Source organism: Scedosporium apiospermum, assembly GCF_000732125.1.
Source record: "Scedosporium apiospermum strain IHEM 14462 chromosome Unknown SEQ_SAPIO_0077, whole genome shotgun sequence".
Taxonomy (NCBI): Eukaryota; Fungi; Ascomycota; class Sordariomycetes; order Microascales; family Microascaceae; genus Scedosporium; species Scedosporium apiospermum.
The window spans coordinates 1,131,297-1,157,569 of record NW_015971778.1 but is presented as its reverse complement, the minus strand read 5'-3'; the positions used below and the strand labels follow the sequence as shown (position 1 = coordinate 1,157,569).

Genomic DNA, 26,273 nt, shown 5'->3' with positions numbered 1-26,273 from the left:
TCGAGGTGTGTATGCAGGGAAGTTTGTTCCACCTGCGATCCCAGAGGCAACACCCGCATCCGCGATCTGCGCCCTGGCTCGAGTCGTCTGGGGGTGCAAATTGGACCAGGGTCGAGGACGGACGATTGCCAAGGGCCAAGTGGCTTCGATGTATACCAATGAGGTATTTTTATTCCTCCCTTAGTTATTCTCCTGCGATCACGTCGCCGAATCCATCTTTCTTGCCCTCCCTTCGCACGTATTGGTTTAGACTCGAAGTAACCCACTCTTTTAAAGATCTCCTTACATACACTCTCAAGGACAAGTCCATAATAGTATCAATCTCCATCTTCAATCACTCTGGGGCAATAGAAAACTCCTTCATACCTGTGTCTCTCCTGTACATCCCATTTCACGGCGGTAGATGCGACACTGGCTAAGATGCCAGGAGTGGTCATAATCAACTGAATCCCGTCGTAGCGCACCTCCTCTAGTAATCCCTTTACAACTAAATGACCTTTGGCTGCCCGACCGTACTTGACCGATGTTGCCAGTGTCTCTCTCGCAACGTTGGAGTTCTCCTTCGGAGCAGAATACAGTAGACTTCATAGCGAGCTGCTCCGGCGAGTCGCTCCTGTCATTTTCTGCCATTCCTGACCGCCTGGCGGCCTCCAATGTGACCTCGGTCAGGTTTAATTAGAAAATGGACGAGGGCCATGTTGGCACACGCAGGGTCGATTGCGCCAGCCGGGCTCTGTTGGGCTTATGCAGCTTTTCGTATAAACTAATATGAAGGTGACTCTCGCCCAACATGTACCGATATGGGCATTGATCCAGATCCGTTAAATTATGGCACAGCTCCAAGTGGATGAAGCCTGGATTGGCTGTACGTGGGGGCGACACTGAGGTGACCAACAGTCACCCGGGCGCTTACTGAAACATGAAATTAGGCAACCGAGGGGGAAAGGAGTCGGAAAGGGGCCATCGATTCTCGAGTAGAGATGTCGTCCTACCTCACCGACTACCGCGATCTAACCCGGGGCAAACCTTGAGAAGCTCTGCAACATGACATTTGCAAAGGAAAGGAGCGAGATTGTAGAGGGTACGGTATAGCACATATCCCACCTGTCTTCCGAACCCCGAGAAACTAACCCGTGCTAGGCTTTCCATCCAACCCTCTGGTGCATTCGTGTGACGTTTGTTTCGGATTAGTATCGAAGACCTAGCCAGTATCATTCTTTATTTCTCGAGCTCTCACTAATGGTAACTAGCTGTTGGTGGAGGCAACATGCGCTATTAGGCCTTGGGATCCTGCCCCTGGAGTTGGTCCGTTGCAGGTATCCTTTGTCGATAACGCGTTAACGTTGCGAGAGAAAGACAGTGACCGCAGCGCCGGGATCCTGATCTCCCCAGCACTGTCACAGCTCGTCAAGATATGCCCGGTGACCTTAGTCGCACGTCTGGATACCGCAACGGAACAGCGATCTAAGAAGGTACCGAGGACAGAATCCATTCAAAAGCGTCCGATAAGGATCCTAGTCCATGGACGTATTACGGACAAGGACGTCGTTGCACGGGTGTTGGATGAGGGCGGACTGTTCCTCCAGCGGCCAGAGGAATATGAGCTTGATAGGGGCGTCCGCTATTTTAATCCCATGTACCTCCTCCCCCCCGGTGAAGATCTTCTAGGCCGCGGAGAAGGCCCTTCAGTTACCAACCCGAAAGAGCCGGCCACGACGACACGCGAAAAGCGGCTCGGAGAGAATGAGAAGACCAAAATTCTGTCGATTTTCGATAACGCTAACGGACGAGAGACAGGCTCTGCATTAGGCCTGAAGCAGAGCGTGAGGATCACGTCGAAGTTGAAGGAGTAAGTATCACCGAGTTTAGCTTTTTTTTTTTCTTTTTTTTTTAAAAAAAAAGAAAAGGACGATCTAAGACAAGGCTACAGGCATCAACTTGAGGCGCTTGCGTTTATGGTGGAAAAAGAACAAGATGATGCGGGACATGATCTCAAATTTCCATCTCTATGGATGAAGTCCGATCATGCCAATGAGTGGCAAGAAACGTAAGTGCACTTCCAGAAACGTTCCGCGTGTTTAGTTGGGAAAACTAAGCATTACACAGGGGAAGATATCAGCACGTCGTTACGGGATCGTATCAAGGATTGCCTTTGCCAAGCTTACGAGGTGGTATACTGGCCGATGTACGTCAGAAACTCCAACAGTCACACTCGACCAGGCGTATTTTCGCCATGTGTTATTCTGACTTGGGGATAGGACATGGGGTTGGGGAAAACGTTGACAACCTTGTCCCTCATCTGTCATCATCTCGACCAAGCATCACCCGACTGTGGCTCCTTGGAGGAGATGGCGATATCCGCAGCCACGTTAATCGTGACTCCCAAGTCGAGTATGGTCATCCTACTTCCTATGCCTGCTCTGGCTCCCTAGCTGCGATACGGGCAGAGCCACGCTAATATGATACAGCGATATACGGATGGCAGGCGCAAATAGAACGGTAGGATTAGTGTTATTGATTTCCTTACATGCGTTATCGTTCGCGCCCCTCACTGACGCGATATAGGCATATTCGGCAAGGCGGGATTCGTTCATTCGTGTATCACGGCTCTGAACGACACACCACTGCGGACGAACTCCACAACTTTGACGTGGTTGTCACGACGTACGACACTCTTCGTTCCGATTGGACGCGACGCGGCCCGTTGTATACTCAAAAAACATGGGCAAGGGTAGTTCTAGATGAAGGTAAGTATTGGAGTTCGTATCCTTTTTGATAGACATTTCCGGCTTCGTATCCATCAATTATCACGAACTGACCCGCAGCTCTGTGTAGCCCACAAGATTCGAAATAGGGCCTCGCAGCTTTTCCGCGCAACGTGTGAAATTCCCGCGTCTTTCCGTTGGTGCTTGACCGGCACGCCGATCCAGAACACACTGGATGACTTTGGATCCCTGCTCGCTTTTCTTCGCGTGCCGCCATTCACGAAAAGTCAGGAATTCCGGTTTTGGATATCATCGCCCGTCGAATCTAAGCGACTTGATTCGCTGCAAGTGCTCCGCAAACTCGTACGCGCGACCTGCCTACGTCGGACCAAGGCAGCCCCCGATATGTCGCAGAAGCTGAAGCTCCCTAGGAAGGTGGAACGGGTGGAGTTTGTAGATCTGAGTGCCGACGAGATGGCTATCTATAACTTCTTTAAACGGAGATCATACTCTCTTGCCACAGAGGCGTCCAAGGCGAAACCTGCCGCTTCGGCATCGAGAAAACGGCGCAGAGTTTCTGCTGCAAACAAATCCGCTGTGGCTCCGACGCCTTCGCGAAAAGGCTCCTCGAATATTATTGTACTAATCTCCGTACTCCGTATGGTCTGCAACCACGGCGAGGCGCTACTCCCCCAAGCTGCCTTGGATGCATGGCGCAATCGCAATATTGATGCTATTAACTGGAGTCTTCTAGAAAGTCTATCTCAACAGAATAGGGCATGCTATTTCTGCGGTTGCCGGGTTGATGGGAGCCAAGCGGAGCTGGAACAGGTTGGAGTATTGGAGCTGTCTTGTGAGAAGCACGCCATTTGCAACGGATGCAAATCGCGGGTAGGAGATGAGCCGTCCGAGTGTGAATTATGTTGTAGCAGCAGAGGCACAGCATCGGCCCTACAGACACTGCGCTCTAGTAACTCAGGCTACCGCGCTTCCACAAAGGTCTCTGCCTTGCTATCGAATGTCCTCGATACACTAACAGACAGGAGTAAGAGTTCCCCTGTCGGGGGTAATAAGCCTGTCAAAATGTACGTCATCGCCACCGCTCTTCCCTCCCGCTTTCCATTGCTTTTCACTTCCTTTCTCCGGTTTGCCTTGCTGATCATGGTCCGCCTGCGCTGACGAATAAACGCTTGCCAATACCTAGCGTCGTCTTCTCTCAATGGACCCGAATGCTCGATATGATTGTCTGCGCTCTAAGCCCAGCCCTCGCCTCTACTGGCAGCTCTTATGTACGCATCGACGGTAGCTCCACGCTACGACACCGGCGTCATGCCCTGAACCAGTATAACGTCGACAATAGCTGCCGAATCATGTTAGCGACTATCGGAGCAGTGGGTGAAGGGTTAGTATTACCTAGCGTCATTTGCTAGTGCTTTCGTCAATTCGCGTCAATTTCCAACCGTCATATGCGTGAGAGGTAGATGTTTGACACTTGTGAAACTGAATAGGGTTGATCTGAGTGCCGCATCTGAAGTACATATCGTTGAGCCTCACTGGAATCCTATGGCCGAGTCGCAGGCTGTGGATCGTGTACACCGAATCGGCCAGACGCGGGAGGTTACCGTCACGAGGTATTGTGTTCGGGAAAGCATTGAAGAAGTATGAAGTCCTTATCTCGATGCGCGCATACGTGGGTGTCGAGCATGCGTGTGGCAATCTTTGGACTAACCTGTTTCCACGTAGTACATTCGTTGGATCCAAGCAGACAAGTTAAAGCTTATCCAAGAATCTCTACCGAGTGCGGGGAACAACCAGAGCGACATGGAGAATGAAACACATATCACCAACGCACGGTGGAAGGTATGTACTTGTTCTGCCAAAACATATTTCACAACGGAAAGTATAGGCGCTGACATCTGCGCGGCTAAGGAACTCTTGAAATTCCTTCATTAGGTTGGAGTCTGTCTCGTTTGAGGACATCACTTTCATCATCGCTCCAAGCTGGCCCTTGAGGAGCTGTATATTATTTTTTTCTTTTTGTTCTGCAAACTGACTTTAATCGATGAGGCATCGGGAACCCAGTCGGATTATGGTTCTCTCGGGTGCCGTAGTATCCTGCTTATCCTGATGTCAATCTCGGCATGCATGCCTCGTTTAATACCATGGACGGTTAAACGCCTTCATGCTGCCTTGAAATCATGACCTATCTTCCTTCGCTTCCTGGTCTTACGTTTTGTACCTTTTGATGCGTTATCCTCACTATGTTCATCATCACCTTGGTGGGCGTCCTCATCCCCATTGCTACTATCCTCCCTCTCGTTGGAACTGTCAAGTCCCCTCTCTATATGTCCCCTTTTCGATTTTGTCCTCATGACCACTTCGTCCCACGTCTCATCAAAAAACTGCTGCATACATTCCGCCCCTTTCTCTTGAGCAGGCTTCGACTCATTAAACCCATATTCCGGTTCCGCTCCTTGTTCGAGAAGGAACCGGGCCAACCGCACGGACCCTTCAGAGGTTTTTCTTGCTGCAATGTGCAGCGATGTCATTCCGCTGTAGCGCTTCCTGCGTCGTCTCTTTATTTCGTCGTCATAGGAAGGATGTCTTTCGGGATGCGGGCATGGCCTGTGTTTCCGGCCTGCCTCAGCATTTCTAGGATAAATACAGCCACGGGGAAAGTTGATGGGCGCCCCTAGCGACAGCAGTTCACTAGCTAGCGTGATGGACGGATTCGACGACCGCGCTAGACATGTCAGAGACCAACCCAATAGCCGTGGGTCCAAGCGGTCGCAGCCGAGAGCGTCTATCATTCTGTGCCATGTGCGGATGAGACGGGTCTCGAGAAACGCGCTTTTCGTAGCATTAAAAGCTATTTGGGAGAATAGCACCAAGCGCTTACGGTGTCCCGGTATCAGTTCCTTCGCTGGACGAAAGGGATCATCCGAGACTTGCTTCCTCCGGTCGTCAGAATGACCATCCGGTTTGAATAGGAAATCCTCCCATTCTGCATACACCCCTTCTGAGTTCGTAGATAAAACCGCGCTAACAAAGATGTTATAGGCCGCAGTTATATCTTTCCAAGCGCGGTCGTACACCTTGTTTAGGAACCACCGAACCAACAATTTCTTCTCGCTCTTTACCAGAGCATTTATAAGTTGAGCTTTGGATTCACTGAACGGGGTAAGCCACCTGGAATTGCTCGGCATTAAGACCTCCATCATTTCCACTGATCCCATGGTTACCGCAAGCATTCTTGCGTGGAGCGCTAAGTAGTCAATGTATGTATAACATGATACAAGTCGCTGGAGGCCATCCAGGTCTCCTGCCTTGACTAGTTCGAACAACAAAACTTCCACCTCGTCAGATGAGAGGCTTTCCGAGGGCGGTTTAGACATTGTCCACTGTGGAGTTTCCGTGTGGAATTTCTGGATGTGGGCGGCCGCGGCCCCGGCTGTTTTGAAGCCAATAGTTGCAAATTGACACGACGAGACCGGGCATTTCACTGGCCGTGAGTTATGCTCGATGTGATGGGCACGGCGGGCCTTGAGCGTGTCCAATCCCTGCCGGCTGAGATGACAGTCAAGGAAGGTACATTTGAAGAGGTTAGGGCCGTAATGCTTCCGCAATTCATTGCAGTGACAGGGCTCCCCATGTCTTCTTTCTTCGCATCGAGATATGAGGTCTTCGGTCAGTTTATAAATGCGGACAGATGTAGCTGAGAGAATTGAGGGGTCAAAGTTGACCCATGTAGAAGCTGTGGAGGTCGGTAGCTGTTAGCGGTCGTCAAAAGACTCATCGTGGGAAGACGACTTAACCTACCATTGGTGTGATTCCACTCACACCTCCTCTCGTCCTCGAGAAACCTTAGCCCTCCGCAGATAATACGGAAAATCTCGGGATAGTCTGACTGAAGCTTCCGCACCACGGTAGCGTTGGGAGCCTCTGTTTGACTCTCAAATCTGGGGTTCCCCAGCTCCACTGCTAGTCGCACGAGCAGCATAAGCAGATCTGGATAGGCTGAGGAGTCGCCAGGCTCTTCGAGACAGCGCATGGCCAGGAAAATCCAGTACCGTGCGGCATAGGTATGAAATCGGTATCTCCCTGTGAGGAGACCCTTCCGTAGTTGTTCGTCTGAAAGGCTTGCGTCAAAGATGCCGGAACAGAGGTACGCCAAGGAGGAGGTCGCGAGATTGTAGTTTGCTTCGGACCGATCAATAAAACTATCGACTTGGTGGCTGAAGATATACCTGTTCCCCATGTCAGAACTCTTGTCTATTACCGTGTACAGGACTCCGCCTCATCAGCGATGAGTGTCTTTGTTAGCATACTCTTTGACTGTAAAATGAACAAACTGAGGATGCCCATCGATAACTTCAATAACCGGACCGCAGATGCGGATAAAATTCACCTTGGTTGAGACTGACGGCGCCGACGGGCTGCCGGAATCAACCAGCAATATTTGCTCCAATTCCCACCACGTCATTGGCGCGGGTGCACAACCGATCCAACCAAGGATTCTCCTCGCTTTCTTACGTTGCGCTCCGCCTAATCTGTCGATTCTAGCGAGCACGCGATGGTACCTAGAGAGGTGAGCTTCTGATTTGAGCTACGAAGGGCGAAGCCGAACCGTGTGGACTTACGCATCGTTTAAGTCTGCTGGAAGGACTTTCAGTTCTCGTTTAATCTCATCCAATTCGGTCAGGAGCATAACGTTGTCCAAAATAATTCGGGCGTACAAGAACATGCCTTCGCGCATTGGGTTAACTCTTGTTTACATTGATCCGCCAACGACAATAATGCACAAGGTTGGGGTGAATATTGACCTACCAGCAGCCTTTTCAGCCAGGGGGGACAGCAGATATTGAAGCTGCACTTGTGTGTCCTTGTCGAAGTTTTCGGTACGGTTCCACTCACGAAGTCTCGTATTGATATAGCCCTTGATACTATCGGAATTTCTCTTGTCGACACGGAGACTAGTAGCCTTGGTCTCAAGAACCCTGGAGATGTCGTCCTCAGGCCTGCAGCTGACCAGCATCCTGGTCTCTGGACAGTCATCGAGATGTGCCAGTTCTCGGAGTAAAATGCTCCGCTCATCCGCCTCCATCTCGTCGACCCCATCAAGTACAATGTAGGTTGGGCCGGCGGTCTTGAGTAACATCTTTAGTAGGTCTGACACGTAGGCGGTCTTGCCGACCAGGCTTCGCTCGTCGGCCCCGGTCAAAATGGATTGAATATCCGTGGAGTCAATAGCCAATTGAAATACCAAGGACTGGAGAATGACCAGGGCTGTAGTTGAACTCTGATAGACGTGGCTCACGAAGGCGAAAAGGGTCCGATGATGAGTTCTGGCAGCCTCAATGGCAGCTGCAGCAAGAAAGGTTTTCCCTATACGGTAACTGGGTTAGTAACGTAAACTGATTCTCGGCAAGCTTGGCAACACAATGGCGAGTGCTGGTAACCTACCGGCGCCGGGTATCCCCTGCAGCCATAGAAGAGGCGTAGCGCGATTCGAGATGTCAATCCACGCTAAAAAGCGATCATCTTGCAGGAGCCACTCTGCCGAATTGTCACAACTGCGGTTCAGTAGCCAGTCCAATCGCCTATCGTATGTTACGGGAGACACCTGTGTCCTCAAAGCCTTGAACTTCTCGCGGTCCTGAAACTCGGTTTCTTGGTCAAAATGCGCCAATAGTCGAGTGCGGGCTTCGTGCTCTTCCTGTATGTGACGCAGAGTGACTTCATTCCTGAACAGGCTGCTATGCCTTTCAATATTGCTAACGACAGCCTCCACCTTGGCCCGTCGCGCAGGCCAGACCGATTCGAAGAAGATTTCCGCCCCTGCACGGCGGTTCAGTAAAGCGTGTCAGTTTTTATGTGGCTGGAGACTTACGCGACAAGCGAAAGAACGCCAGCATTATGGCGTAAAAGTCCAGAATGTCCCCGTAAAAGAGTGCCAGTACCTGCTTCAACTTCTCATTATCGCTGAATATCTTTGCCGCGTCAATGAATTGCGGGAGCGCATCTCCAATCTTCTCCATCGCCTCGAAGATGGCATCCGCAAGCTTAGCAATGTTCTCTGTCCACACCAATAGTATTCGGATAGGGCCCCAAATGAGGGCCATTATCTCAGGTTTTACCTGGACAAACGTATCCACTGTTGATGCGTACGCTGCGATTTTGTCAAGGAAGCGCCGGATTTTGCCCATGTTTCGGATACGATTCTTAGCCTCTTGCCTCGCCTGTATATTCTTTGCTTCTGTCCAGACTCCTTCAATGGTGGTCGTACGTAGGATATCTTGGTGCAACTTGTTGTCATTTATGGTCTTCTTGAATGCCGCCATCGCGGACTTAAACGCCTGCTGAGAAGGATCCATCTTCAAGAGGTAAGATGGACCAGGGGATCGACTAGAAAAGTGGTCGCTATTCGGGGAGGGGCTGATGGCCCATTCCACACCTTGAATAAAGAAAAAAAAATCGACAGAAGGTTTGCGGTGGGGGAAAGAGAGGGTTAATTATGATATTGTCTCCCCGGTCTCTGGTGGCTGTGCAAATTTCCAGTTGCGCCCGTGCTGAATAGATCGCGGGATTTCATCTCCGTACGGAGACCTACAAGGGATGCCTATAGCCAATGAAACAGACGCCGTCTGGCAGCGCCGCGACAGCTCGGTCTGTTTGTAGGTCGCCTGAAGTGCAGGCCCTCAAACTGCAGAGTGAAGTCGGTTTCGCTCTCAGCTCAGGTAATGCAGGAGCAAGGATGGGCCTTCAGTCCTTTGCTCTCTCAATAAATGTTCTACTTCTTTCATAATGTAGTAGTAATTAACACGTACCATTCCGGGGGGGAGGCCTTAAATTTACGAAGTTGGGAACGCCTAAAGGTCTCTCATCCCCTGTTGGCAGGCTCGCGAAGTGCTTTATAACTACTAAACTGGTTGCCGTATCTATAAGGCGGCATTGACTCCTGATCAGCCCCGTTTTAGATGGAAGAACCAGGGCATCTTCCTTTGCACAGTGTGAAAGACAAGCCCCTCGATAACGAATTAATAACACCATCATCCCCACGGGTTCTTGTTGGCGGCCTGGCTGGCTGACTACCAGCTGGCTGGGAGCGGCTGCCGAACCTCAAACCAAGTGAGCGTCGTCGTGCATTTCCTTCCCGCGGGCACCGGAGTCAATGACTATGATATGGACCCTAGCCAACGGACTTCTCCGCATGGTAAGACGAAGACGCTACGTAGTCGTCAATAAGGAACACGGAAGTCGCCGAAGATGAAGTCCACCTTCTGCCACCTTGGGCACACAGTCGGGTTGAAATAAGCTGAGATTGTTATCATTGTCCTGCGCTAGGCCGCCATATTTCAAAGAGACGAGTGGCTACTCTTGATCCTTTGTATAACCTTCATTTTCTGCATGACAGTATCCCGATAATAGTGATAGGTTTAGGGAATTGCCGTTAGTTCATTAAAGAGAGACTTGGCGAGAATTCAAGTACAATAGAGGTTTGCTTGGTAAGGCGCATAGATAATGGATTCCCCCCCGCCGGTTCAATAACGCAGGGGAATTCAAAGACATCAAAGGCATTTATGGATGCGATTGTGTAGTTCCAACATGGCCCTTGTGCCACACCTGGTTTTTTGTAACTGACCGCGGCTATGGTCGACCAGACAATGGACAGCTGTGCAGCGAACAACGAAAGATGTTGGACTTTCATGGTCTTTGTAACGCGTAAGACGAAGGACAAAGAAGCCCGCGTTCCAAAAGAAATATAAACCCCCCGGTTTCTCCAGCCCCGAGACGAACTTGGAGAACATAACGCCATCTTCTATTCCCCATCCTACATTCTCCATCCGTCACCACCTTTCACATCTCTTCATCATACATTCCACTACAACCATGAGTGGAAAGACTTATTTAGACTCGGACAAAGAGCGCTTGCCTGATGGCATGACGCGCATCGGCTACGATGCCGATACTCAAGTTTATTCGTATTATGATGCTACGGATAATACGTATTGGAGAGGAGCTCCGGGGAGGCAGTACGGGACCCTCGTTCCGGCGCCGGATCTCGCTCCCACTCCCACTTACAGGTCAAGCTTCGAGGAATTCATGGCGGAACGGGGTTACCGGGAAGTGAGTGAAGGTGAATGGGTGCCCATCGATGAGGAGGGCATTGATCCTCCTAGCAAGCAGGCTGACCCACCGCGAAGGGCTAGTTTAATGCACCGGGCAATTGCCAAATTGAAACCGATGAAGCGGCTGGCACGGTCAATTTCAGTAACTTCGACGCCGGCCCCTGGTGCCAAAGGCTTTCAAAAGCTGAGGGGTTGGAAGTTCGAGCTGGGCAGCAAACAAGGGAAGGCGCCAGAGAAGGCACCCAGTCGGCTCCGGGATTCGATAGTTGACCAGAGTCCCCTATTTGACAAAGATGAGGGTGAGGAACTCTTCAAGCCATCAACCTGGGGCGACTCATCGAAGAAGGATCCAGAAAAAGGGAAAACACATGAGGCGAATAGAAATTGATACCCGACAGCCTGTGGAAACTATGGATTGGAGGATGGATATACGCATAACGCAAGGAGAATGGAGGGGAGACGTTGGCGGGTTGTGTACTGGTTACTGCTTCGAATTTTGCTCGTTGTTCTAGTCAAGTCGTTCATTCAAATAACTACATAGTGAAAGAAAAATATTTAGACAATGCATCCTTTCTTGTGATATGGTTTAAGGACTCCTTTATTTTTTCAAGTTGACACTCTCCACACAAGCCTCTCCCCGCTTGGATTGCGCTTGCGAAGCAGATCCAAGGCATTTTGAGCGCGCTCTAGTAGTGTGTCCCCCTCGACAATCTTCTGTCTCAGAGGACGCACGATTCCTTGTTCGAGAAGCGCAGGTACAATTTCAGGTTGCAGATACTCCTTGAGAAATTCGTTCTGCACGATCATTTAAAGGGTTAGTCCATACTCCTTGTGCATTGGTGCTTCCAAAGGGGGGTATTCGTACCTGCGCATAAAAGTGCGTGCGAACTCTCCGTAAGACGACTCCCTCGGCCCACTTTCCTTCATGGCACTTTGTTACGTCGCCTTCATAAATGGGAGCGACCGTATCGGTCGCATCCCGAACAATTACAGGCAACAAGATGGCTACGCGGGTGCCAGATTCAGCAACCCTACGGATAGGCTCGATCGAATTCCACAAGGACCCAATGCAATCATAGATGTAAGGAACGCGAGGCCTGCTTGCTTGGTGACCGACACTGGCCAGAATCTTGTCTGTAACATCACTGTCCCTATAGTCGAAAGTGGCCGCCGCCCCGAGATCTTTCAGCCATGCATGGTGCCTTGAGCTTGCGACGGCTAGAATGTTCCGGTAGCCCCAGTGCTTCAGCACTTGCACGGCAAAAGTACCCACGCTGCTCGCCGCACCCCACACGAGGATGGGAGTGTCGGCATGCTCAGGCTTCCAACCCTCGGGGATGGGCCACGGAAGCGGAAACCCCAAATCATGAGTGACGGAGTGGAAGACGGTGACCAGTGAACTAGGCACCGTCGCAGCTTCCTGGAGGGAGATGTTCGGGGGCAGCTTGGACACGCGATATGTCGGCAATGTGACGTATTCCTGCTGTCCTTTGTGTTTTGGTTCTTCGTGGGAGAAGCTGGCTACGCGGTCGCCGACCTTGAGCTGCGTGACTCCAGGCCCAATGTCAAGTACGACGCCGGCGACGGTATCACCGGGGATTTGGTTGGGAACGGTGCCGAGACCTCCATCGGCTTGGTGGAGGTCGAGCGGGGTTGAGCCGACCCAATCGACGCGGACGAGAACCTCGCCGGCGGAGGGGCGCACAGTGGGGACGTCGATAATGGTTAGAGGTTCCCGGGGGCCGGGCATGGCGACGGCCTTGTGGGTGGATGGGATTGTAGCCATCTTGTTTGTATCTGACGTCTTCAAGGTGTTGGAGAGAAGGGTGAGATTTGGCGTGAGCTCTCTCGAGGCAGGGTTTGACACGGGCAGTCTGACACAGTTCAAGACGATGTTTCAATTTCCTTTCCCACGAAAGACAGTCTTATATCTGATGATCGGAGTTAAGAACCATCATAACACCGGTCTCACTCGATCCTGTTCATTTCAAATGTTCTGTTCATGCTGGATTAGTAAAATGCCTTCGGATTTGTAATGCACTTCATTGTCCGTTGCGCATCATTCTTCAAGACAAAGACAAAGACAATAAAGGTGCGTCATTGTGGCTCAACTTACGTCCCATTGGGCGATTGCAAACACCTAATTTCGAACGATGCATCCGGGCCTCTCCTCCTTCGACGACGCATACTCTGACCACATATCTCCGTGGACCAATCATTGCTATAGTGAGGAAAGAAAAGTTGTTTGTTCCACCATTCTCTATTTCCTGGATAATGCGTGTGATGATCCTATGCATAGTATTTGTTGACTCGAATAGAAACCCAGGTCGTCTGTCAAACTAGAATTAAAGCCGCCCATCGGTCATTCGGGAGGGAACGTTGCGGGCCCCGTCGAGGGATCGTCAGCAGCATAAGAAATGCCTACGGGCTACGTTACTCGGCTCTGATCAGGTTTACGGTTCAAGACTTTATCTGAGTAAGTTCCAGTCGCTTCACGCATGGGAATAGCTTGTGTGTTTTTCGTGGAAAAAAAAATGATTACACAGTAAAATCCAGGGTCGTGATCTCCTCCAGGGACGTCAAAAACGTTACAAATTGGACTTTGATCCCGGAGCCTTCCAGTCTGGTAATTTCAGAACCCGCCTAGCATTGCCCCCCATGAAATCATCCAACACCTCTGCCCGCATGGTTCCCGGCCTTCCACTCCCATGTGTTTTGTACATATTATCGACACAAGCCTTCCACGTCAACTGTGGAAAGTTAGTTCCAAACATGACCTTCTTACGGCCTGTTGTATTGGCGAATTGAATAAAGGCAGGGTCGTAATATTTGGGCGACCATGCGCTCGTGTCAATATAAACGTTGGCATGTTTCCACGCAACGGCTACTGTCTCCGCGGCCCAGGGGTAGCCGAGATGACCGCAGATAATCTTCAAGTCGGGAAACTTGAGCGCAATCTCGTCGATGTATGGGATTGGTCTCCCAACCTCGCTCGGGCAGAGGGGTCCTGTGTGGCCGACCTGCGTACAAAAAGGAACATCCAGCTCGATGCACTTGACGTACAAAGGCCAGTAATGGGCATCCGTTGGTGGGAGGTTCCAGAGCCACGGCACGACCCTTAGGCCCTTGAAGCCTTCGTTTCTAACATAGTGGTCCAATTCCTTAACAGCCGCGACCGGATTGTGGAGGTTCACTGACACCAGACCGAAGATTCGATTAGGGAAAGCTCGGGTGTACTCTGCAACGTCTTCGTTGGAAACGATTGTAGATCCGGGTCTGTTCCATGCCGCAAGGCATATCTGGGAGACTCCGGCTTCATCCATCAGGGCAATTATCTCCTCAGGCGACAACTTCCTGGCTAGCTTGGGGTCTGAGTGGCTTTGTTCGAATAAGCGTCGAACCTCTGGAATTATTGCCTAGTTAAAAAAGACGTCAATATCGTCCCGGCTATTTGAAGGGGCGAAGGATGGCCTACGTGTGAAGGGTTGGCCCAGACATCGACGATCAGCGGGAAAGGTTTGTTGGTCATTGTAGAAGGATAGAGGGAATTGCCTCTACACGAATTAACTGATGAATATAATCGTATATGGGGTTGAATAGTTCTCGTTGCTTTCAGTGTCGTTAGGATTACAACAGTGGAAGTTGAAGTTTGTCTATATACGCGGTGCACAACAGAAACGGCTTCGGGCGGCGATCATGTGTGGATGAGTTCATGTCAAGATTGTTAAGTCCGTTGCCTCGGCACGACTCCTCTCGAGATGGCTTGCTTACTCCAGCTCAGGCCACAATCGGGAGAACCTTCCCCAGACTACCCCGCGTTTCATCGGTGAGCAGCGTGGGACCGCCGATGTTGCTTATTTCCGCTACCGTAGATTAAAGTTTTCTGCTTTAGAAACTGCTCTTTTCCGTGACGATGCTAGATCGGAAATTAGTCAACTTCATCTTTCATCCTTTCACGACTTTGGGGAAATTTTCTTTGATTACTAATGCTATTCATCAAGTTACATAGCTAAATTTAAGGTATTATCTACTATCGAGGCCAACCAGTGCAGCCCGACCGCAGTCTCAGTCTCACTATCACCCCAACCTAGAACATCGTATTCCCAGTTCTTATAGAAAGGGGTGCCTTTTTCCTGAAGAAGTCTCCGGGCACCTCTTATCACCGATATCACTTCTAATGCCATCTTAATGTAGCTCCAAATATATTCCAGGGTAGGAATTAGAAGTGTAGAGGAGTCCTCCCATATATCCTTCAGATTTATCTCGGCCGCCTTATGATAATGAAGACTCTTCTCACTGACTAGGAGGGACCAGAAGCGGGAAGTTTAGAGAGACCCAAAAAGGAAGACGCAAGCAAAAAAAAAAAAAAAAAAAAAAAAAAAAAAAAAGAAAGAACGAAAAAAAAAGAAAGAACGAAAAAAAGAAACATACAACACCAGGGATTCGCTGGTCGTCACCGACCCAACTACTAGTCTGGCGCTTCGCAGCTTGTGTACAGGGGAGCGGACGGGACCCTCAATATTCTGCGAGCTATGGTCGTATGTACGGTCTAGCTGCTTTGACTCACTTATAAGTGGAAGCGAAAACCCGGTGGTGATCTTGCCGAGAGCCTCTAGACTTGCACCAACGACACAACTATTCATAACGATGTTCAAAGTTTGAATGGGACCCAGTTGCTAAGGTTGAAAATGAGAGCGGGGACGACGAGGGATATATAGGCGCAAGAGAAGTTACGAGCTCCGTCCACCCTAACCTCTGGAGCTATCACGATCCATAGCTGCATTGACTGATATGGAGGAGCCGCACCGCGAAGGCGACTGTGGATGCGCTCCGCAAAATCCTGCGAGTTTGGTTCTCCAATCCGAATAAAATGGGTTTAACCCCATTGCTGCCGACCCCGGTAGAGTCAATGATAACAATTCATTGTCTTCATTACTTGGTTCCTCGTAATCTTCTCCCCGTCGTGTTCTGTTAACGTCATTGACTCTCCACCTCATGCGAACCTTTCACAAAGCGATGACACCCTACCCGTCCTTGTACTGCTCCAAAAGAGCCCCGTGGAACTTTGCCATGGCCCCCACCCAATCCTCCTCGTCATCCAAAAATGAAATTCGGAACCAAATCCTATCATCTTGCAGCCCATTTCTCATGCCGAATCCCCCTCCAGGGACGACGCACACGCCGGTAGATTTGAGCAACTTCTTGCAGTACCACACATCTGGGGCCTCATTCACATCCTGCGCCGCCTTGACAGCACCTGCTGGTAGCTCGACCCGCGGAAAGTGGTAGATTGCGCCTTGGGCCTTAGCGCAGTAGACCCCAGGCATTTTACCAAAGGCCTTGTCTAGTAGGTTCGCCTGGCGTTGAAAGCGAGAAAATATGCCATCGCGCTCGGTCCTGTACTATTCATAGGACACCTGGCCCGGCCGGGGCGTATCGACCATGAGATCGACGAGAATCTGGCCAGCCGTAGCCGGCTGTAGAGTGTAGGTGATGAGCTTGCGAATCTGCTCGTGGATCTCCAGGGGAAAGCCTACGGCCTCAAGGTAGCCGCCTCGTTGACCCCCCTCACCCGCCATGCCCTTAGATACGGAGTGGAGGGAGATGAGCTGCAGGGTTGTGTAGCACAGCTCATGTGCAGCCCGCTGTTCCTGAAGCCGGCGGATGATCTTGTAGCTGACGAATTCGTTGCCGGGAAAGATGTTCTCCTGGTACACTTCATCCGCGAGGAGCAAGAGCTTCTCTTCAGCTGCGAGCTCAACAAGGGCCTCGAGGTCATCCCGGCTGCTCACCGCGCCGGTGGGATTGCTCGGATTGATGATGACGATGCACCTCGCCTCGACGTCGCGATCGCGCGCCTCTCTGATGATGTGGGAGATCTCTCCCTTTTCTGGGACTCTCCACTGGTCGTCTTCCTTCAAGTGGTAATAGAGCGGTTCGATGTCGAGGGTTACCAGGAGGGCGCGGTAGACAGAGTAGAATGGCACAGGGAGCAAAACGCCAACTTTCTTTCCGTTCTGGCGCATGTGATTTCCGCTGAGCAGCGTCATGGAGACGAGCATTCCCTCAAACGCGCCGCAGACGAGGAAAATATCCTCGGGCGAAGACGGAAAGCCATCTCTTTTGCCGATGTAGTTTGCAACCGACTCGCGGACATGCTGAAACCCGTAGTTACTACTGTAGGCCCCAACCGAGCCCGTCTCCTTCAAGAGTGCCCTCGCCCTCTCGACGGCATCGCTTGGAAACACGCCATCAAGATTTGCAGCGTCGGCGCGTTCGAGTAGCTCGGGGTACTGCATCAACGCGAGCACCTGGCGAAAGAAAGTGAGGGGCTTCTGGCCGCAGCCCTGGGGGTTGCCCAAGTTGAGCGATACGATGCGCTTGAATGGCCAGTGGTGGTCATCCCCGCCGGCGAGGTCAGCAGAAATACGCCCGGCTAACGCGGCGAGTTGGCCCCTAATGGCGTAATCGACGTGGAGAACGCCTGGGTTGATGGTGTCGAGGTTCAGTGGGCCGAGTCCGGCGTCTCCGCTTTGGAATGTGTCGTCTGAACAAGCGTGATTTCTCCTGGTTTCTTGGTTTGAGACGAATGCCCGAGAGTTAATGGAATTATGGAGAGAAAGATGTGAATGGGTCCTTTCTCCCCCTCTCTCGGTTCTTTCCGAAATTATATTAGCCATACCTATCTTCCAGGTCTCCACATGCGCTGATACAAACAGACACAGGGGAAGAAAAAACTAGAAAAAGGTTCCCCTCTCCTCATCGACGACCAACATCTCTATAGAATCAACTTAAATTTAATATTAGCTAGTAAGTCTTATTTAATATAATATAATATCTAGGTCCCAATCCCTTTCTTTTAAAATATAAATAATTTTTATAAGATCTTTTTATTTAATAATATTTACTAAATACTATCCTCTACTAAAAAATTAAATAAAAATAAAAATATTTAATAAAAATTAATATCTTAGCTACTCCATTTATCTAAGGCCTCTAAAGAGGAAAGTGTATCTGGATGCTTTAGGCCAAGTATTTGCTGTCGACCATGGACACAGCTCCTCATCAAAGCTAGCGCATCTGTAAGTCGGCCCTGATCTTTCCAAGTAAGAGCAAGGTTAGCCATGCTAGTAAGTGTGTCAGGGTGATCATTCCCAAGCTTCACCTTGCGCATCTCCATCACCTGCACCTCCAGCTTCTCAGCCTCCTCCCATCGGCCCTGCTTCCAAAGCGTCAACGCCAAGTTGGCCATGCTAGTAAGTGTGTTAGGGTGATCATCCCCAAGCTTCACCTTGCTCATCTCCATCACCTGCACCTCCAGCTTCTCAGCCTCCTCCCATCGGCCCTGGTTCCAAAGTATCGATGCTAAGTTGCTCATGCTAATGAGTGTGTCAGGATGATCAGCCCCAAGCTTTACCTTACGAGTCTCCATCACCTGCACATTCAGCTTCTCAGCCTCCTCCCATCGGCCCTGGTTCCTGTATATTAATGCCAAGTTAGCCATGCTAGTGAGCCTGTCGGGGTGATCAGCCCCAAGCTTCACCTTGCAAGTCTCCACCACCTGCACCTGCAGCTTCTCAGCCTCCTCCCATCGGCCCTGGTTCCTGTACGTCAACGCCAAGTTGCTCATGCTAATGAGCGTGTCGGGGTGATCATCTCCTAAAATCTCCTTTCTCGCTATTGTAGCCTTCTGTGCAAGCTCTTCTGCTTGACTATATTCGCCTAGCATCAGCCGATACCATGATACATTCGTGAGGAGCTCACTCCATGCTTGCCGGTCGCTATCATCTGATGGCTCTTTTTCAAATAATCGGTTGATGTGTGGTAATAACTCCTGACATTGCTCCCAAGTTTCAAAGTCGCCCGACGGGAAATGTGTGGAGGTTAGCTGAATAAATAGTGCGTCCCACCGCCTTCGATCGCCAAATCGCGAGATCCAGATTTGTGTGCATAATTGGACGAGGGAATGCATCTCTAAGAACCCTTGCACCGCTGTTAGAATAACGAGAGAGTAACCCCTAAGAACGTCTAGGTCACTCTCGAAACTCCCTTCATACTGGCACCCTTTGTCATCCGAAGAATCGCCGTCATAGCTGTGCAACATATACTCAGGGATATTCTGAGCGTGGAAGAAGCTCATAAGTGAAAGGAGGTCAGCCGCACGCGGTCTCTCGCGCCTGACTTGATCAAAAGTCATCTGCCACGTCTTGATGACTGAGTTAGATACCCCTTGGTGCCGTCGAAGGTCGCCTCGATCGCTCTCAAGTAGACTGGTTTTTTTTCGGTCGCTCTCCCGAAACTCCTCTAGGTACGAGCGGATGGTCGTTCGAGGAGCCCGATAGCTGATGAACGCGGCTGCTTGATTCACCGCTAGTGGGATGTAATCGAGCGTGTGAATGAGGTCTATAGCTGCGGCTATGTCGAGATCTTCGCCTAGCTTGTTTTGAAAAAGCTGTAGAGCTTGTGATTGCTCCATTGGGGGGATCCTGAGGATTGTTTGGTGAGATCCGGTGAGCTTCTCCGCGGCATCTAAGCTCCGCGATGTGATTAAAACCCTGCCGTTATTCGACTGCGGCAGGTACTCCGCAATGGTGTCGTGCGCATTTTCTTTTCCCTTATCCTTCTGAAACAGCATCTCCGCATCATCCGCATTATCGACAATCATCAACCATGGGCCCACGTCCTCTCTCCGCAGCCAGTCGCGGACTAGTGCTAGAACATTGACGCCAGGATCATGGCGATGAGGCAAGGCAAGAACGTCTGCGATAGATCTATAAGACTCTTCAAATGTCTCCCTCTTACTTCCATACACCCAGAAGATGCTTGTTTTAGGTGAGTCGGTATGTATTTGGTATGCGAATTGAATAGCAAGCTGTGACTTTCTGTAGCTTAATAGTCAGCTCATATTCTCGAAGTGCAGAACACAAGTTATACCCAATGCCTCCCAATCCTACAAGTGCCATTCGTCTAACAGGGTCAACATATAATCTTTCCATTTTTGTCCAAATTGCAGGTCGATTAACAAAATGGGGGTCGCGGGGAAACGGTACGACAAAATGAGGCTTTCGAGCGATGGATAGGTCCTCGTTTTTATGGTGCCTTAAATCGTTAATGCCCTCCTGAATATTTTGAAGACGATTCCTGGTAGGGCTGTTAGTAGGTGACCGCGATAGCAGGTAGGATGCTGGCCGTACGTCTGGTCGTAATGCATAGTCCCGACTGCTATCCACATTTTATTCCCCGTATCCTGTAAATGCAGCACATTTTGTTGAACTATTTAAAGTTAGATAATATTAGGTTATCTGGATTTGCAACACTAACTAGAGTGGAGAAGTTCACCAATAGGTCTCTCAGTCTCGACCTTATTAGGCGGAATTTGACGCAGAAGATCCTTCGCATATGCCGCTGCCATCATCGAAGCAAAGCCTTGCCACTCCTTATTCTTATGAGAGTCAGAGTAGTCGCATATCCCGCGGATTACCAGGCACGGGAAGTGGTTCATTAGGCCCGCCGCCTCCATTTCGAAGCAGAGGACACCCTTTTCTGCCGCTAGCTTGTCCCGAATACAAGCGTTCATCATCAGTTGGTTTCCACTAGCAATCAATCCGTAATGGATAGCGGGATCGTCCTCCTCTTCGCCTCGCTCTGCTCGGTCTACCAGGGATTCCGGATTGTTGTTGCAGACCTCATTGCAACTACTTGATGAGTCCGAGGGATGTACAACGTCGGACCGGTATAGCCTGTCGCTCGTCGCAGGTGGCCGAGAGTACTTCTTTCGGAGTCGCGGTTTCTTTTCCAAAATCTGAGCCACTTGCGCTCCAAGCTGGTGGCCGTTAGCTTCGTACTGCGTCTCCAGTCCGCTTACTGCCGCTCGAAGCAGTGTTGGTGGCCGATTTAGGTATCCTGTGTAGTGGAAAGCCTGATCTTGGATGGTCTTTCCGTAGTCATACTGGAGGACCCCGCCTGAATTCCCTTCGTGACTACTAATCACAATGTCGCCGAGGCGTATATCGTGCTTCGAACTTGGCGCACCACCACCAATGCCAACCATTAGCCCGATTCGTACGTTGGGAAAGCTATGCAACATGTCCTTCGCCACAGTGGCCGCGGTTGTCGTTCCGTACTCCCCCTTAGGCAGGACAGCCATCACAACGTTGTGCCGTCCGATCCTACCCAGGGTGTACACGTTATTGTCATTCTGGGCAACGCTTTCAGGGCCGTCATGTCGCTCATCGAGGAACTGCTGCGCAGCGACAGACTCGGTCGGGATAGCCGAGATCCAGCCGACTGTATACTGCTGGGGGGCTGACATGGGTGGCACTCGATATGGGCAGCGGGAAATCGACGATACCTGGTCTATGAAATGAAAACTGGCGAGAGAAGGTAAATAATATGAGCATCAACTCTATCCTTGTGCCCTGCGTGAGACGCCAACAGCCGTGCAACCCGTCGATGTCTCCTCTGAAAATGAACTCCCCACTTGGTCGGCACGGTCCGTTCTTAGTGTTGCGGTCTCTGGACGATAATAGTAGTAAGGGGACGGAAAGAAGCGGGGTAAATGATGACTCTGGCCAATCTTTTGGCCTTTCCGCCTTATTTTGAATCCTGGTTTCGGGCTGCAGACTTCGGGGAATCAAATATCCGGTCCAAGGTGAAGTGTTCTCAAGGTACGAAGTACTTCGTACCATGTTGACGTTAAATATTCGGCGTACAAAGGTCTGTGCGTCCCGAACATTCTTTTTCAGTTTCACACACTGGAAACTAATTTCACTCCTAGCTGTATGTATTGCGAGCTCCCAAGGAGAATAAGAGCGAGTCCGAGAGCCACTGGGCCTCTCAGTTCAGCATCAACGTCTGCTGTGTACTTCCTAGTTGGAGCTTTCCCGTCGCTCATGAAACCGAGCAACGACCACTGGAAGAACCTCGACGGAGGCAAGGACCCGCTCACCGCCCGCACGGCCTAGGTCATCACCGTCACTGGCATCGCTGCGTTGTCTAGGAAAATGGGCGGCTGCATGGGTTACGTGGCCTCGAAGGCCGGTGTCTTACAGCTCATGAAAACGCTTGCGACCGTCCTGGCGCCCACAGGCATCAGATTTGTATGTCTCGGGCGTCTCATCAAATTCTGCTCTCCTTTGCTAATAGTAGAAATGAAATCAGAACTCTATTGCTCCTGGCAGTGAGTGTGCTCAAGTCTCTCCCTTCCTATCCCCCATATTTCCCCATTCCCGCTCTAGGTTGTTACCTCTTCGCAAGCAATACAGGAACCATTTCCACTGACGAATCGTTGCGTTTGCAGTCTTCCCGTTCGAAATGACAGCTGGGAAAGGCCACCTTGATGGCGAAACAGAAACCACCTGGCACCACTTCCTACAACAGACGTGCCCCAGGGCAGGGCTGGGGATGTGCGGGACATGGCAGGGGCCACGCTGTTTCTCTGCGGTCGGGGCGGCTTCTACTGCAACGGCGCTGTTGTCGTCATGGATGGAGGTTGGCTTAAGCATCGCCCCCAGCTCCTTTTAAATAAGATTACGAAGAAGAGTTTTGATAAGAGCGCAAACCCGTATGTCGTGGATATGTTCGTCATGCGTTTATCTCCCTGACTTTCAGAGGTCTACTAATACTTGTCATCATGAACATGCGCAGATGGGGAACGAGCCAACGAAGTTCAGTAATAAATCAAGTGCGAGCAAACAGAGTGACAGACCCCAAAAATACGACGGGAAGATCATCCCAGTCGGTGGCCCTTGCCACAATACAGGACTGTTTGTGCTGCTGATGATCCTGTAACTATGCGAAGTAAAAAAACGGTCACGACACTTGTGCCTGGTCCCGGGAAATGAAACAAACGTGGTTGGTGATGGTCAACGCCGATTCTCGGCGCCTCCCATCTTTGCGAGTGAGTGAACCGGGCAAACGAATGTGAAAGTTGGCCCAAGGTCAGAAGAATCTTCGGGTTATGGGGTTAGATAAAGCCCTATTTGGCCCTCACCCTGCTGCAATGTCCTTGGCAGAAGTTCTCCATCCCTCTCCGTATGCAGTTTTGGGCTTTTTATCATACTTCGTTGATGTTTTGTTCATAAAACGTGGTCTTGGCAATGCACTTGAGCGAAGAAAAAACAGTAGATAAACCCGAGAAGGCCGTTGACCGTCCACCATCGGACGCTGAGATCGTCCCCGCAACCGCCGAGTCGTCCATACCGACAATGACGACGACCATGGTCCCGTCCCAACAAGACCGTCACAATTCCCTCAAACAAGCTCATCGCCGAGAACGAGCCCGTTTTCCAAGAAGCCCTTAACATCTTCAAGCAGGAAACTGACGCCCGCGAGAGATCATGGCTGTCAAAGAAATACAAGAGGAATCAGGTGAAGCCGCCCGAGTCGCTCAGTGCATTCATCGAGTTCTTATACGATGCCGATAAGAGGGTATCCAACAGCCCCTTCCGTAAGCTTTACATGAAAGTTCACGGATCTGAGAGCTCTATCCGACATTTGGGCATTGTCGTCGACTCCATCGTCACCCTTGTTCCCGATCCAGCATCCACGCCGACTGGACTTGTCTGGAAGTAGAACAACAACAAACCTGGCATTTTTTGATATGCCTATAATTCCAACTGAATTTCCTTAGTCGGAATTATGAAGTTTGTTCTCAAAGTAAGTAACCGTCACAGGCTTAATCGGGGTCGCCTTGTCTCGAGAAGAAGCTAACTTCATTATTAGGCTATCGCCAATCACAACGACCTGATCGAAAAAGTCGCCAATGATCTCATCATAATCGTCAACGAGATCGAGTCTGCCAACTAGTGGCTCTCTTCCTTTAACAGCGAGCCTGAGATCCAACGCCGTAGTTGGACTCTACGTCGCTGTCCTTAAGTATTGGTGTCGAGCGTGGAGCCAAGTACAAATGCATCGTGACTATAAGTAGAGAGGGACATCCACGGGTATTAGCTATTTGCGCCTACATGATTTCTGACGACCTCGCTATACTTGACCGACTTATCCATTTCCCCTCAATCTATTCTGTTGACTTCGAGGCGTTGAAGGGGGGCCATCGCGAATGCGGGAAAGCATATCCAGGATGCAATGCTCGCAGTCGGATTCAACAAGATGCAACAGGGTAAGTTGGGCGATTTCTTGTCGAGTGAATATCTAATATATCGTATAGCCATAGTATTAGTGTGTTGCTGACTTGACTCGGACAGAACTCCAAGTTGTGCTGGACAACCAAGACGAATCCAAGGTCCGGGCAATCCTCTCTCCAATCGACGCTTTGAGTTTCGGGAGACAGATTCAGAAATTCAAGGAGAAGCTGGATGAGGGATACCCCGGAACCTGCTCTTGGTCTCTCAGCAACAAGGACATCACGCAGTGGTTTGACAGGCCAGGCGAGGTTCTCCTCTGGATATATGCCCTTCACGGCGTCGGAAAGTCAGTAACATGTGCCTATGTCATCGAAAATCTCGTGCCCATAGGATCTGGTGCGATCGGGAGGGCATGAGTCTCTTCTTCTTTTGTGAGCATACCAACATTGGCCAGGCCAACACTGGGGAGGTCATGAAGGCGCTGGCACTCCAGATACTCGACACTATCACGGATCCTTGCTTTGATGCAGACCTGCGACTCAACATATTCGATAAGCTGAAGCTACTCGAAGCGAATGATTTTTCCAAATTCGGAGACAGGGTTGATGAGTCTGTCCGCAAAAAGTTCGCATCTTTACTGGGCACTACGAGTAAAGCCGGGACTATCTGGCTTGTGCTTGACGGCTTGGACGAGTATGACGGCCAAACAAACCCGGAGGCTTCTCCAGTTTCTTTCCATATTATCCGAATTATTCGAGCGACAACAGCTCCCTCCGGATCTTTTACTGCTTGGTGACGGTCCTGGATATCTCTCCGACACCCTATTTGATCTCCCTCCAGCTTTGACTTCCGGGAACAACTGCTCTATGTTATCACACCCAAGAACACCGCTATCAGGATGGCAAACAAAAACAGTCAACGACGCGACCGTGAAGAGAGCCCTCCGCCGTATTCTGCAGGCAAAGACAAAGAAGCGGCGCCAGAATAATCCGCCGAGGATCTTTCTGGAAGCAGTGAGGTCACCAAATCCATCTACCGCCCCTTTCCGGCATTCATTCAAGCGACCAGCAAATGGGCGATTAACCGAGAGGCTTTCAGAACATTCAAGCTATGCGGCCAAGACGACAATGACTTATCGTAGATGGTTGGGGCCAATTTGGGCTTCAAATCAGGCGGGCTCATTGATGATCGGCCAGGCATAATCTTGCACAACGGGACCAGTGCGCAGTCTCCCGTGGTCGCGGCGGTCTGCTACGAATCCGTAGAGTCTCTTAGCTTCGTCGACTTTGATATCCAGAGTATCATTCTGCCGCCAAAGCTGCCCAACCAGTCTGGCGGCCCGATACGCAAGGACCTGGCCGAATCCCGGATGCTCCGGCGCATGACTCCCGATAAGAATATTGCATTGAGATTCTCTGTTGAAGTAACGGAGAAGGCCCGTAGGGAGGAATTCGAATGGAGAAAATGCAGGCAAAACGGTCTTACTGGACCCAGTGGGTTCAAACTATACCGCGCGCGTCTTCGAAGTCCGCAACCCAGTCGATTGCGGGAGGATCCTCGAAACAAAAAGACGATCCCAACGTCTTAGCGGTAGTGACCTGGGCTCGGGTCTTCTCTACTAAGCTTTATTCAAAATGGAGTTCAAGGGCGAAGGTTTGACAGATGTGCTAGGAGATCGTTGGAGTCTGGCGGTAGTTATCACTGCTCTGAAGATCTGGTTTCTGCGCTTGAATGGGAAATTGACCAAAACAGCTGTTAAGCTCGCAGACCAGATTCATAAGGTTACTGAGGAGGAGGAGCCTGGGCGGCGGCATTAGACAATCTGCGCTGTATTTATAACTCTTGGGCACCTTCAGCGTGTAAGAGTATGGTGGGGTTGCGAGGATGCGTTTCAGACCTCGTTTTGAGACCATTTGCATTGCCGCCTAGCCGCCTTTCGTCAGCCACATAGCCAAGGGAACTCTCAGATATGCGCCTCGACTAACCTTTCGAAATTTCTGATGTCATTCGGGATATCCTCCTGTATGTAGGACCTCTCTTGTAACTGTCTCTGAGATATGTTCACGGGATCCTCGCGTAGAGTAGTCAGACTTCTTCGCCTTAGCAGCCCGTCGCAGCTCCTTGCTCAACAGAAAGATACAAACTGAATTGGAAGAGTGAGCACGACAGATACTGCCAAGAACGGTCCAATAGAGGCTTAGATTAATCCCAGCACCGTTTTAATCCTTGAATAAGAAAAAGTCACTGGTGTGCAACGCTCACGGATATGACAGGATACGATAAAATGCTGATCCATTTTCTAAGAAGTAGTTGGCCTTGCTTTCCCTCCCCTCTCTTAGCTGCGACTTTAGATA

General features: G+C 50.5%; 6 protein-coding genes and 1 pseudogene across 6 annotated transcripts; 3 read left to right on the top strand and 4 right to left on the bottom strand.

Annotated features, from left to right (window-relative positions):
- Window positions 1–6,437: 6,437 nt before the first annotated feature.
- Window positions 6,438–9,079, bottom strand: SAPIO_CDS1972 (uncharacterized protein; the record flags this gene model as incomplete). Its single annotated transcript, XM_016785119.1, has 6 exons — window positions 6,438–6,459; window positions 6,521–6,952; window positions 7,346–7,451; window positions 7,533–8,090; window positions 8,169–8,543; window positions 8,596–9,079. 6 exons carry the CDS (start codon window positions 9,077–9,079, stop codon window positions 6,438–6,440), a joined length of 1,977 nt encoding a protein of 658 aa, XP_016645416.1.
- A 1,516-nt stretch (window positions 9,080–10,595) lies between these two features.
- Window positions 10,596–11,222, top strand: SAPIO_CDS1971 (annotated as a pseudogene; the record flags this gene model as incomplete).
- Window positions 11,223–11,440: 218 nt separating this feature from the next.
- SAPIO_CDS1970 (Zinc-binding dehydrogenase) lies at window positions 11,441–12,620 on the bottom strand (the record flags this gene model as incomplete). Its single annotated transcript, XM_016785118.1, has 2 exons — window positions 11,441–11,629; window positions 11,700–12,620. 2 exons carry the CDS (start codon window positions 12,618–12,620, stop codon window positions 11,441–11,443), a joined length of 1,110 nt encoding a protein of 369 aa, XP_016645415.1.
- Window positions 12,621–13,422: 802 nt separating this feature from the next.
- SAPIO_CDS1969 (Amidohydrolase 2) lies at window positions 13,423–14,363 on the bottom strand (the record flags this gene model as incomplete). The annotated part of the gene is made up of 2 exons (XM_016785117.1): window positions 13,423–14,250; window positions 14,310–14,363. The coding sequence occupies 2 exons, from the start codon at window positions 14,361–14,363 to the stop codon at window positions 13,423–13,425; spliced, it is 882 nt and encodes a 293-aa protein (XP_016645414.1).
- Window positions 14,364–15,858: 1,495 nt separating this feature from the next.
- SAPIO_CDS1968 (uncharacterized protein) lies at window positions 15,859–21,146 on the bottom strand (the record flags this gene model as incomplete). Its single annotated transcript, XM_016785116.1, has 7 exons — window positions 15,859–16,191; window positions 16,276–17,381; window positions 17,882–18,179; window positions 18,252–18,546; window positions 18,892–19,716; window positions 20,029–20,107; window positions 20,174–21,146. 7 exons carry the CDS (start codon window positions 21,144–21,146, stop codon window positions 15,859–15,861), a joined length of 3,909 nt encoding a protein of 1,302 aa, XP_016645413.1.
- A 691-nt stretch (window positions 21,147–21,837) lies between these two features.
- Window positions 21,838–23,641, top strand: SAPIO_CDS1967 (uncharacterized protein; the record flags this gene model as incomplete). The annotated part of the gene is made up of 6 exons (XM_016785115.1): window positions 21,838–21,933; window positions 21,995–22,013; window positions 22,214–22,305; window positions 23,096–23,282; window positions 23,466–23,491; window positions 23,558–23,641. 6 exons carry the CDS (start codon window positions 21,838–21,840, stop codon window positions 23,639–23,641), a joined length of 504 nt encoding a protein of 167 aa, XP_016645412.1.
- A 279-nt stretch (window positions 23,642–23,920) lies between these two features.
- On the top strand, window positions 23,921–25,736 carry SAPIO_CDS1966 (uncharacterized protein; the record flags this gene model as incomplete). Its single annotated transcript, XM_016785114.1, has 5 exons — window positions 23,921–23,954; window positions 24,040–24,315; window positions 24,835–24,932; window positions 25,061–25,412; window positions 25,672–25,736. 5 exons carry the CDS (start codon window positions 23,921–23,923, stop codon window positions 25,734–25,736), a joined length of 825 nt encoding a protein of 274 aa, XP_016645411.1.
- Between the last annotated feature and the right edge of the window lie 537 nt (window positions 25,737–26,273).